This window comes from Aphelocoma coerulescens, chromosome 11 (genome assembly GCF_041296385.1).
Source record: "Aphelocoma coerulescens isolate FSJ_1873_10779 chromosome 11, UR_Acoe_1.0, whole genome shotgun sequence".
In the NCBI taxonomy this organism is placed as follows: domain Eukaryota; kingdom Metazoa; phylum Chordata; class Aves; order Passeriformes; family Corvidae; genus Aphelocoma; species Aphelocoma coerulescens.
The window spans coordinates 13,935,288-13,948,303 of NC_091025.1; the positions used below are offsets into that span (position 1 = coordinate 13,935,288).

The following is a 13,016-nucleotide window of genomic DNA, read 5'->3' on the forward strand; positions in this document are numbered from 1 at the left end:
ACTGTGCCAAATGCATTTTGTTGAAAGATTTTTGTTTAAAGTAGACCTTAATTATCCTGCAGCTGAATATACTTTAAATGCACCGCTTTTCTGCCTGCAGTTGCATTTTGATTTTTTACCTTGTAATTTTGTCTGTCAACTTCATTTTAGCATATGAGTTTCTTTTTTCCTTCAGAATGTTGCATCCTCAGATGCAGTAGCAATGTATCAAAGGGAAATTTTAATGGCACATTTTGGTAAATAACCCCTTAAGAAAACCATTCTCCTTTGAGAACTGTGTTGTGAAAATATTTAGTGCTCCTGTAGAAGGGATTCTGTAGGAGCCTTAAGGTGCAGGATGACAATACTTCTGCGTGTGAAATGCTCTGCATATGAGGAAAGCTAGGTTTACTGTGATCAGTTTGGATGAAAAAGATATGAAAGTTGATGGAAATGAAGCCTTCTGAGTGACTTTAGATGTGGAAGACATTCTTTTAGTACACTTCTTTTAGTACACATCTTTTAGATGCACTTCTGAAACAGCAGTATATAGAGCCATACCAAGTTAACTTGTGTTTTGAGTCCATGAAAGCGTATTTAGGAGCTAAGTCTGTCTTATTTTTTTAATTGGTAACCAGTAATGCTCTTCAGTGATGCCTCAGTGTTTTACATGTAGTTCCCAAACTGTGTCCATTTCTGAGGGGGGGAAATCAGGTTCCTGTATTTTGCCAAGGTCTTTCACATGTGCTGACAAATGCTACTAGTATCTCCTGAGAAAAAGAATTGCTGTTGGTTCATATTAATTTTTGTCAAAGGGGCTTGTAAATTAAGAATTACTTTGCTTTCTTCCCAACAATAAAATTGGTGGAGTGCTGCTTGTGTCACTTGTTTATTCATTCCTTGTTGAACAGCTTCATCACAGGATTGAATTCATGGTTGGTATAAGAGGAGCTCTCGACCTGTGTTGAGCTGACCCAAGGCAGTTATACCAGTGACTTGCCTTGGTTACTGTTATCCCTTGGTTTGGCAGCACCCAGAGGTTTGTTGCCGTGGGAGCTTTGAACATGTGTAATATCACAGAGCTCCAAACGTACAGCAAGGCTTGGGAGTTTGTTTTAAAATGAAACAGGTGAAACAAGCAGCTTTCAGCATAAACTGCAACAGGAGTTTCAGTGATGATTTTGTTTCGTGTGGAGGGGGGGTTCACAATGTATTTAATGCAGTTTCTTTTCCCTGCTTGGATCACAGTTAGTCCTGGAATTTCCATTTGAGGCAGAAGGCCACACTGTTGGCTCCAGTGCAGCCTGGAAGTCTCTGTGTGCAGTTTGCTGGCACACTGTGTTTAAGTGCTTCTATGCAGTGGAGCTGTGAATATGGATTCTTTGGAAGGACTTAAAATCAGAATTGATTTAGTGTGAAGGAGAGGATGATGAGGATTTCTTTAACGTCCACAGTACTTTAAATCATCTGTAAAAGCTCTTGGCATCTGTTTTTTGAAGTTATGATTCACATTTTCTAAAAGCAGCTGACACTGATTGTTTTAATAATGTGTAATTATCTTAGTAATTTATTATAACTGTCTCTGTCATGACCATCTCATTGAGCACCTAAAGGCACAGAGTGACAAAAGAGTTCTAATGATTTAATTACTTGAGAAGATAAATTTAAGATAATGAGCTTTCAAACAAACCTTTATTTTGTTTGAATATCAAACTCAGTTTTACTTACTGTAGGCTTCTTGCCTACGCCAGAAGGATAGTGCTACAGTACAACCCTACAGGGCTTTTTTCTTCTTTATCCTCTTACTGTTCTTCAGAACTGTGAATTAAAGACTCATAAGAGAGGAGAATGAGAACTGGGCAAAGACAAGAGGGAGAGATGTATGAATGAGAACTTTGTGGTATATGAAGGGTCTTGTTTTTATGTTCAGAATTATGAAAGCTGACTTTCTTAGCCTGTATAGTTACCACATTTCTATTTCACTGAATAGTTAAGGTTGGAAAGGACCTCAACAGATCAGCGACTCCAACCCCCAACTTGCTAGAAAACAATTTCTTTTTATTTAACAGAACCGTAATAAGTTACAATAATCAGTCTATGATCTCAGAATAACCCCAAAAAGTTGATTCTATTTTTGTTTTTAAAGGAGCAGTAAGTAAGATTACACTGCAGCAGAAGTACAGAGCATTTAAATTAAAAAGGTTTAGATCATACACCCACCAAAAGCTGTCTTGCTCTTCATAGCTACAACTTTATCTTGGTGGATTATGAAACAGTTTTGGAGTGAGTGATCACAGAAGTTGTCATTTCCCCAGGTTCCATTTTCTTTTCAGAGCCCATTTTGGAAAGTACATTGCGCAAGCATTAATCTAATAACCCATGAACCTGCTTGTAAAAGAGCACTTTTGTGACACCTTTTTCTATGTTTGTAAAGGAATTTGAACATTGGGATTGAGAATCTTTTGCCTAGGTTTACTCATGCTACGTAAATTACAAGTGTGTTTGCTTTACAAGCACCTCTCTGATACCTCTGGGTTTGGGAAGAAGTTTCTTGTGTGGAACTCCTTTAACCATTTGCTCTTTGTGAATTCAGTTTAAAATGTGTCCTCAGGCTGCAGTACCTCAGTATTGCTTTTGAAGCATCTAACAATTCTAATAACATTATGTTGGGTTTAATCTGATTGACAAGATTTTTTCTGCTCTCTCCCATTCAAATTTACTTTTAGAACAGATTGAAAATACTTGAGCTGTGTTTTATGCAAGTGTGAACATTCACAATCGATGTTAAAGCTCAGCAGTGTCTCTCACAAAACCTCTCTGTGCAAGGTCTGCTCTCAGGGACCTGCACAGGCAGTGGCTTTGGAGTACTTGGATTGGGCTGCCTGCAGTTGGCAAACATGGGCAAAGTATTGGAAAGAAGGCTCTGTATCCATGGTCTTTGTTTGAAATACAGCAAGCAGGCAGTTGTAAGTAATGATTCTCACATGATTCCTAGATGGAATAAGACTTCTAATTTTGTCTTTACATATTTAGACATAAGTACAGGTTTGCAGGTGATGAGTACGTGGGACTGTTCTTTTTCTAGCTCGTTCCACTGCCTACAAAACTTGATCTTTACTAACCATGGGGTTAGGCTGTATCACAGTCAAGACAGAGTCATGTGTTGAGAACGTGCTCATCAACAGTTGAGTTTCTGTTTCTGTGTCAAAGGTGCTCCAAGCTGAGTGGTGCTAGTGCAGACATTTGGAGCCTGGAGTGTTTGGGCACACCTACTGCTACAAATTACATTGAAATTACAAACACAATTTCCACCAGTTTGGACTGAGATTTCATTTTTAAATCCGTATAGTGATAGAAAGAGAGACTAGCAGACCCCAGAAACTAAGTGAAGGCTACAGAGGGTCTCCAGAAATAGGTTTCCTAAGTGGACCTAGGCTGAAGGAGATTATTAAAGACATGTCATGCAAGGTATTTTTTATAAATACTTGAAACCAGTGTAGGTCTTATAGGTTCATCCAGCCATTGTCACCAGTGCATGTTTTGTCACCTGTGAACACCTAATTGCACTGATCAATTGTGCTAATGATACTCCTTTGAATGTCTGTCTTCCTTTTCCTTTGTGGAGAAATTTGACTTCAAGATCAGAGTTTAAAATTGAAGGATGTTTATTTACATTGAGATTGAAACCAGGCATGAAGATGAGAAGAGTTGCTCAGGTCAAAGGTGAATTTGTTGTCATTGAGTTTGAGCTGTTAAGTGAGCAACTGCTGGGGGTGTTTTTTGTGTGGTCTTCAATGTCAGTAGTTTGCATTCCAGCAGGTGCTTCCAAGGTGGAATCGTGTAAAGATGAATGAAATACTTGCTTTCAAAACTGGAAAAGCTGCTGTATCGATTTGTTGGTTTCACAGTGTCTTTGAAAAAACTTCAGAAATGCAGGAAACATATCTGGTTATAAAAGATGGATCTGTGCATTGTAAGATGTGCTTTAGAAATAAAAACTCGAGAAGAAATAAGATACAATATTGTGATAGAGATGAAGAATGTTGGGCTTTTCTTCTTTTGATTTCTACTTTTCTGACTAATTGTGGATTTTCTTAAACTATTTTGCTACAACTCAGAAGATATTCTTGTTTCATTGATGTCCTATTTCCAGCTACATTCTCAATGCTGGAGCTTTACTTGAAGCCTTTTAAGTTTAACATTTGTTCTGTCTGCTCTAAATACTGAATTAATGTTTTTATATCTCATCTTTGTGATCTTTAAATTCAGCTGAGCACAGAGTGTAGAAGAGGAAAATAAAAACAAACCAAACAAAATCCAAGCAAACCAGTCTGGTATCCATAGGATGGATATCTCTGTCTGAAAAACTTTCATGAGGTGGATACAACAATAACTTGAGATATGTGAGCTTAAGAATGGCCTCTCATTTTGTTTTCAAGATGTTTTTTGACAAAATTTATTTTTAAAATAAATCTTTTTTCAAAACTGTGCTGTAAATTTTCAGCAGATTTTTCTCATATCTTGACCTTTATTTTTTAACTACTGGATTCTGAAATATATGTTACTCAGAATTGAAGAGGAATTGCAACTGAAAACATGATCCTATAAAAGAAATTATGTAAATGGGCGTTTATCTTCTGGTCAAAGGAATTGAGGAAACTCTGGCCTTCCAATATAGAATGTATTTTGTAGTATTTTCTTTGCAGGGACAAAGGCTTGTTGCTTGATGCATATTTGCCTTCTATTCATTTGTTGATCATACTGAATTTTTTAATCAAGTCTTAAGCAATTTATCTGGAACACCTGCATCTGTAAGGTGATGGCTTCATGTGTAATTATATGCCAGTTCTGTCCTTACTGTCCTATGGATTGGTTATTCCTCAAAGCTACAAGGGTGTTTTCATCAATGTCCTGCTCCACTCTGAACATTAACTACCCACACCATCAAACTGAGTTATTGGCATAACAAGATGAATGTTTGCAGTATAAGTAGAATCAAACATTTTATATTCCTCTCTGCTCCATAGCATAATTTAAAATGAGAACATCCTTGTTCTTATCCCTTTCTAAAACAGAGGAAGGTGGTTCTTTGTCCTTGCGTGTTACTGAAAATCTTCTAAAATCGCTTCAGATGAAAACTTTTGTAGAAATGCAATTAAAATATTAGGGCTTAACTTACATTTTATATTCAGAAGCATGTATCTCTGCAACTTAATTCAATTTTAGAAAACCCTTCAATATTCCTATGGTTTATAATTTGCAAATTGAACACTTTTTTCCATTTAAGTTTAGAAAAAAACGGTAGTCCAACAGCATTTTAATCTAGTTCATGTAAGCAAAGATTCAAGACAGGAACATTTTAATTGTTGGTTTTGAATGATGCAGAAGGAAAGCAAACACTTACAAAAGTTGGTGCTGATTTCAGATGGTCAGATTCAATAGTTCCTATGTTGATTTCTCTCTGTTCAGTGGGAATTCTCTTTCCCATCTCTTTGGATTTGAACTTACTGGATTTCTGTCACCTAGGCTACTTCACATCCTAACTTCTCTATCCTTGAGAACAGAGCTGCCATGAGGATTTTGGAGAGGTTTGGTGGTGAGGTAAAGTAATTCATGAGGCAGATGGGATGTAGGAAGCCACTAAAAGTTTGGCTTTATCACTTGGAGATATTTGGGGAAGTCTGATATTTTCATCACTCCTCCTCCCCTTATAACCCTCCTTTCCATCTCCCAACTTCCTGATGAAATAAGGGAGGGACCCAGAAAATGTAGCTGTGCACAGATATAGATGTAAACACACCCCCAAAAGGAGGTTCAGCTTCATGGAAGTACAAGCTGGCAGGCTGAGAAAGCCTTTCTTACAGTACAGGTAAATTATGACAGGACCTCTAGGCTGTGGCCAGTACTGTACTGAAAAATGAATAAGGGGTTCAGTGACTTTGGCAGATGATCCAGTTTTTGCATATTGGCTAAGGAGATTTCATCAAGCAATTTTTCCACTTGCCTAAATAAGCTGGTTTGGATTTCTGCAAACCCAAGCAGTAGGTGTGCCTGAAGCCCCTTGATGCTCTGAGCACCTTTGTGGTTCATACAGAAATCCATTTTGTAGCATGTTCATAAACTGCATTTCTGAAACATCAAACCAGTGAAAATGTAATTTATTGTGGGATAGCTGAGCAGCTGTCAGGGAGCCAGGCTGAGAGGATGTTTGTGACTGTAACCTGCAATATTTGATAGATATAAGATAGAATCCAGTAGTGGAAATGATTCAAGTAATTAACGTGCCAGATGAGGACCTCTCTTTATTTCAGTGTTCACAGTGAACAGTGGTTATCTCAGAATGAAATATCCAGCTCCTCAGAACTGTAAGGGCTAAGGGGCAAGTTGAAAGGGTGAATTTTTTTATTACACTGTGAGCTTTGATTTCATAGCCTGGAAAAGTAGATTACGTGAAATCTGCCTGAGCTGGGGATACCATCTCTGTGGCAAGCCAGGTTTGGTTGTGGTCGGGATCTTACAGCCGTGGTTCTTGATGCAGCAGTTCTTGCTGCTGCTTCTTGGTGCTCGTGTTCCACTCCCCCTCTGTGTTCTCCTTCCCAGCACAGACAGGGAGCTGCCAGTGCTCAGCTGGCCCCTGGGAAGAGGGCAGGGCTACAAGGTCAGAATGGCAACATAGAGATTTCTCCTGGAGCAGATAATGGACAGTAAATTATTGCTTTTTTCCTCACTATATGCTCTGTGTGTCAGAACTCTAGATGCAAATAGTCATTGCTTGTTTAAATATTAAAAGGTCATTATTCTGCTAAAGGCTTTGGAAATACATGGATTAAAGGCACTTAAAGAACATTTCTGAAAACCTATAATTTACTCAAATTTACCTAATTCTGTAAGCCTGGGATTTATTAGCCATTGTGTTAATCAACTCTCCAGTGTTGTTTTTTGTGTTAAGTACAGATTAAGATATTACATGTGAACTCATGACTCTTCTTAGTCTTGCTGACAGCACAAGAGTTTAAAACTAGTTCAGAAAATTAAATAAATTTTTATGGTGGACTTGTAATGGTGGATTTGTATTAAAAGTAATTTTCTTCCCAACTGAACACAGGGGATCGATTAAATTACTAAGGACTTACTCTTCTCAGTAAAATTTAAAATTTCCTCAATATTATGGGTCAAGATAAAAATACAATAGCGAAGGCAATCTTCAAACAAAAGACCCAAATTAGATTATCAGGTTGAGGATTTTGAGTAGGTCTAGTTTATCCCATGTAATTTTTCAGATTAAAAAAAATAGTAACTTATTCACGGCTGATTATTTCATGTAAACAGGGTTTCTGATTACAGAAACAAAGCTGACAGGCTTTTTTTTTTTTTTTTCTCTTTGACAGATGGGGATGGACAAAGTGAACATTTATTACCAGTCTGTGAGGATGAAACATGTCAAAGAAGTGCAATCTACCTAACCAAGCTGGGATTGGATCAGGTAATGTGAATTTGAATAGCAAAGACAAAGCAAAATACTGCGCTTTATGAAATTATATGAAATAGAAATTTTTCAGGAAAGAAATGAAACCTCCTCACCTGTAATTATTAAATACGAGGGACTTGTATTTATTCACTTGTGTTCCTTATCTGAAAAAATACGGGTTTAGTGGAAGAGGTTGCAAACCTAGAATTCTTTATAACGGATAATTCTACTCAAGAAAATGATGGACACTCCTGAAGAGTCGCTTTCTTGGTTGCAAAACGCTGTATTCAAAGCACTGTAACTGTCCCAGCATGAGATGAAAAGCGAGGTTTGTGTTAAGAGTTGGAAAGAAATCTAATTCAAATGATGAGCTTGCTTAGTTTAACTTAGGGAGTTATTTTAGAGTATAAATATATATATACACACACACACATACATCAAGTTGAACCAGCCCACACCTCTTACCCCTAATTTCTACTTTGTTTGTTGTTAATGAAGTAAATTTCCAGGTGGTATAGAACACTTTTTTAGGCTGTGTATCTTTCAGGGCTGGGTTTCTGTTAAACTGTTGGAGGTTCATTTGTTCATGACACTACTGGCTTTCAGAGACATAGTTTAAGTGTGTGATCATCTGGTTGAAGTATTTACAGTGCCCTGATTTATAATAAAGTTGCAGCATACAGTAAATTAACCAGATGTTTGTTGGATGGCTTAATAAATGTTCTACTAAATTCATACTTAGCGATGTGAACCTAAAGGCCAGTGTGACATATAAAGTGCATGTAGCTGACAGCAAAACCCACTGTAGGGTACTCAGAGAAAATTACAATGTGTGCCACACATGTTGGTACCATGATATGAATTACTGATTATTCCCTCACTGAAGAATTGAAAGTTTAATTTTGTGCTGATAGTATCCTCTCTGATCTATAATTCAGAATTTATAGCTGAACTTGTTACAGTCTGTAGCCTAAGTTTAGAGCGTAGATTTTCTCATTTAAGGAATCAAAATTTATAGAACACAGGCTGTAGCTTACTAGTGAGGAAAATCACTCTGTGTGGGAAAGGCAAGCGCACAGCTCCTAGTCAGTGCGGGAGGAATGACTGGGATGGAGCGTGCCATCAGAGTAAGAAAGAGTAACTCTAAATTTGGTACTTTGTATCTTTTAGCTTTCTGAGCTTGGCAGCTCTGTTCTCAGAAGTCACATTCTGCTGTGCACGGTTAGGTTGGTTGGTGGTTGCTGGTTTCTTGTTTTGATTTGGATTTCTTTTTTTACATTGATCCCCTGTAAACACAGAACACAGACAATAGATTGTAGCACTGCTGGTTGCACAGGGGTACAGCAGAGTTTGAGTTATGGGTCAGAGCCTTTGTACAAAGCAAGTGGATGCTCAGTTTAGGATCCTTGCATTGCTTCTGCTCCGGGGAGAGCTCAGGCTGCAGCCACATGCTGGAATGGGGGAGTAGCTGGGATGCTCTTTGGCAAAGGACAGCTGCACTTGAGCTCTCAGTTTAGTTCCTTACTCTTGATAATACAAGAATTAAAAGGCGTTTGAGTTTTGTTGCTCAAGTAAATTTGAGGCAAATATTCTAAATTAAAGTAATTTCACTGTAGAAAGTGAACCCCCACACAAACAGCTGGAACCACTGAGAGTAGTGGGGTCTGAGGACCAGTTCTGGTAGCTGTTGTTCAGGATATGTTCCCAAAAGGAAGTGTGCAGTGGTGGCAGAGGAAAGTGTGGGTCAATTTGCATAATATCAGAACTTTTCCAAGTTAGAGTCTGTTTTTGTAACCTGCTCTGAAGTAACATTGCATGCAGCCAGTTTTCATCTTGCTTAATTAGTTCATTTGTTTAGTCACAAATACATCAGATAGTTAACCTATATTTAATTTGTTTACTCAATTTAGGAATTTCACTGTGTAGTTTCAATTTGAGAATGCTTTTCAAGATAATGACTTTCGACATAAAAATTAGCAGTTAAATATTGTCACTTCATTTTAAACAGCAAAGAATCCAGGAGATTCTCAGCCTGCTAGAAAAAAAGTATTAAATAGTATTTAATTTAGACTTACCTAGAAACTGTAAAGCAATTATTCCTCCCTATTTGTAGAATGACTTTAATTAAAAATGACAGTATCAAATGGCATGCAATAATGACTTGTTCTGGCCTAACCTTTTTAAAGAATTCTATCTAGAATACTTCTTTCTTGCACTCATCTGGAGGTGATGGAGCTTTTTCTTTGGAAATTTTTTCTCTGTTCTGAAACAGTGAAAAGTATCAGTGTCTTCATTCATATGTCTGCAGCTTTTCCCATGTGTTGCATGCTTCATTCGTATCAATTCTTATATTTATTTGAAAGTAAAATGTTTCATTTCACTGAATTTGGTCATTGTGAGGTCATATGACAAGCTTTGACTAAATAGGTTAATCTTCATGAGAAATGTTAAACATAAACTTTGTGGCAACAGACTGGAATAAATTCTGTTTACTAATCACTTTACAATTTGAGGGAAATAATAAGGAGCCCTTGTAGTGCAGAATGTGTTTCAACAAGGGTGTGGTATCCCTTGTGGAACAGGTAGGTAATTATAGGGAATCTGTGGGAAACTGAGAAATTGCAAGTCTATTATTGAAAAAATAGAAGATTTTGTATCTCCATTGTCTTAGTTCAGTTTTTGCTGCAGGGTTTTGTGGCTTATTTTTTTTAGTTGAGGCTGTAGCAACAAATCCTTCTTCTCAGAATTATTTTTTTAGAGAAACTGATCTCAAATCTGAAAAATCTCAAATGAGATAACAGTCTTGTAAAAAAATACCTTGCCTACTGGGCCTGGTTCTGTCCTTCCTGCTTGTTTGCTGTCAAGTTTGATGAAACCCAGTGAGAAACAGTTAATGCAGTTCCATGATAAATGTGATGCTTTGAGATGAAATGCATAACAATAAGAAATGCACATCTGTACAATTAGTGGCTCTAAAGCCTATAGTGAGGAGAGGCAGGCTCTGCAGTTGTTCCAGTAAGATCCTGTCTGTCGTTTCTGTATCTTTCTCATGATGTCTTTGGCCCAACTGGATGGCTACTGGAAAGCCAGGCCAAGCTAGGAGAATTGTTTCAAGGATAACCTTTCATCATAGGTTTTAATTTATGTAATGTAGGTTGGGGGGGGTTAAATATTAGAAATATCTCAGATTTTCTTCTTTCGGATGGTGGAGCAGAAGTAAAGGCCAACAAAATACACACGAGTGACTTAAGGAGATACAGACCTCCTAAGGTTTTAACGGAATGTGAATGATTTCCATAGCAACAGCAGAATTGCTGTCAGATCCAAGTGGAATCCTATACACTGCTTCAGATTGTGGCAGGTGTTAGGACACCTCAGACTTCTTCACATTCACCTGCAATAGCTACAGTCTAATCTGGGAAATGTTTTAAAGTCGTTGGTACTGTTTAATGTAGGAACTCTAGATACTGTGATATTCTTAGAGATGACTAATCTTTCTTTAATTTTGCCAAGTATTCAGTATGATTTTTCATTTGTTTCCTGAGGCAAACACTATTATTTCAGTCCCTTCATCTGAGAGTTTCTTTGTGGGCTTGATGATTCTTATAATCTTTCTCTGTGCAATAGAAAGGTTATAGGTTTGTTCCTCTGGAAATCTAGCAGGTTTGAAGTAGAACACAGCAGTGCATCTTACTGCAAACCCCAGGTCTTCATGGTGTCGTTCTCCAGGCCAGAGAGGGAGGTGACAGCATTGATTATCACCTGCAGTCAGTCAATGTCAGAAATTTTTCTTCATTCCTGGGTAACAGTTTAAAGGGGGGGAATGGATTCAGCTGCTGTAGTTTTCATAAATGTCATATTCTACAAGATCTTCTCATCATTGCTAAGTCGCTTGTCTTTCTGAAAGCAGCTGTGGGGCTGTGACCATTGAAAACATGACTTTTACTGCTTTGGTTAGTTTTTTTCTATGATTCTAAACCACTGCTGTGGATTGTCAGCTTCTGGGCTTTGAACACCAGAAGTTAGTGGTGTAAAGTAGAGTCATTTCCTCAGCTGTCTAAGGGATTCAGGTGACCGCTGTATGCACTGAAAGCCTAAAGCTTGCTGAAATCCTGCCAGTTATTTGTTGTGTGCAGCTGAACTGCAGCGTATGGGGACTGAGAGAGGGAGCCCCGGGAAAGGGCTTGTGTTACTTCTGGTGCTGTGGTAGCTCTTTCAGCCCACTCCTGATGCTCATCTTTGGCATTCCCAGAAAATGTGTTGGCCAGGAATGGGCTACCAATTTCCAAACTTTGTGACTTGCAGCTGGCTCCCTGCCTCTGTTCTGTGGCCTGGAAGCAGCAGCTGGCTGGGGGTGGGTTTTGTGCTTCATGGGTTTCTGGCCATAATTTAAAAATGGAGATGTGTTAATCCCATAGTTTGGGCTCAAAGACCTGCTCACAAGCTTTCAAGCAAAAGAAGTGCATTCCCTAATGTACAGAAGAATGTGGGCTCTGTAAGAAATGAGCCCTTTACAGTGACTGCAAGGAGCTTTACATTTTTCTCAAATCCCTAGATCTTCAAAATGAAGATGAAAATGATGCTTTTTCCACAGGGCAAGAAAACATTCTTTTTTCTACTTCTTGAAAAACAAATGTTTGAAGAGTTTAAAAACAAATATTCAAGCACTTAAATTTTTTTTATATTGTAGCCTACAAATCATTAATTGAAGTATCCAAAATATCTATATAAATGTTTTAAGTAATGGTATTAGTGATGCTGTGCAATGGAATTTAACAGAAAAGGAAGAAGTAAATCTCATTTCTCTGACTGAATTTTATGTGTTCATCTAAAATTTCTTTTAAAAATACACTTACTCAATTTTTCAGTCTTTTCTCATCTGAGCTGTGTAGGAGAAATCATATGATCAGAAAACTGGAAAAAATAGCTTCATGTGTCCTCATTATACCCACCTATTTCTATCTTAGATAGAAATTAAAAAATTAGTTTGAGTCTTTTCCTTTTAAAATAGTAACAGGAAACAGGAAGCTTAAAGTAATTGTCTGGATTATCAAATACAAAATAAGCAGAGGATTTGTATTGTTGACAAACACATTTTCAGTTTTTTGCCTTTTGTACTGAACTATATGTCCCGAGGCACTCAAACAATTAATCTTGCATTACATTACACAGTAGTGCAGTTCGTAATAGAAATCTACAGAAGGAGTTTCGCCAAAAGCGTGGATTACTCTGAATTTAAACTGTCAGAGCAAGTTACATCTAGTGCTGGAATAGGATCTGGTTGTACATCAAACAAGGCTGATGTTCTTGAACTGTTACACAGCTGCTCTTAGGAAAAGTCCCACAGCTGCTTCAGTGGCATGGATGGATTTACTCTGTGCATCAGTGGTGCTGATGCTTGGTAGTAACAGGTGATGTTTTGCTCACCTGTTGTTTTCTCTCTCGTTGTAGACCTTAGGAATGTGAAATTGCCTTCTATGAACCATTCTGAATAGAGTAAAAAGAGAAAAAAATTTGTATTTGTGCCTAAAAATTCATTTTTAATTTTGTCTCTTTAAGATAGTGTTAC

The 13,016-nt window shown here is 37.6% G+C and overlaps 1 protein-coding gene across 1 annotated transcript in view; it reads left to right on the top strand.

Annotated features, from left to right (window-relative positions):
* The window catches only part of ITFG1 (integrin alpha FG-GAP repeat containing 1), a 72,169-nt gene that overhangs the window by 28,534 nt on the left and 30,619 nt on the right, over positions 1–13,016 (top strand). The window contains exon 9 of the mRNA XM_069026767.1: positions 7,368–7,462. Coding sequence (XP_068882868.1) covers positions 7,368–7,462 — 95 coding nt within the window. The remainder of the gene's footprint in view (positions 1–7,367; positions 7,463–13,016) is intronic.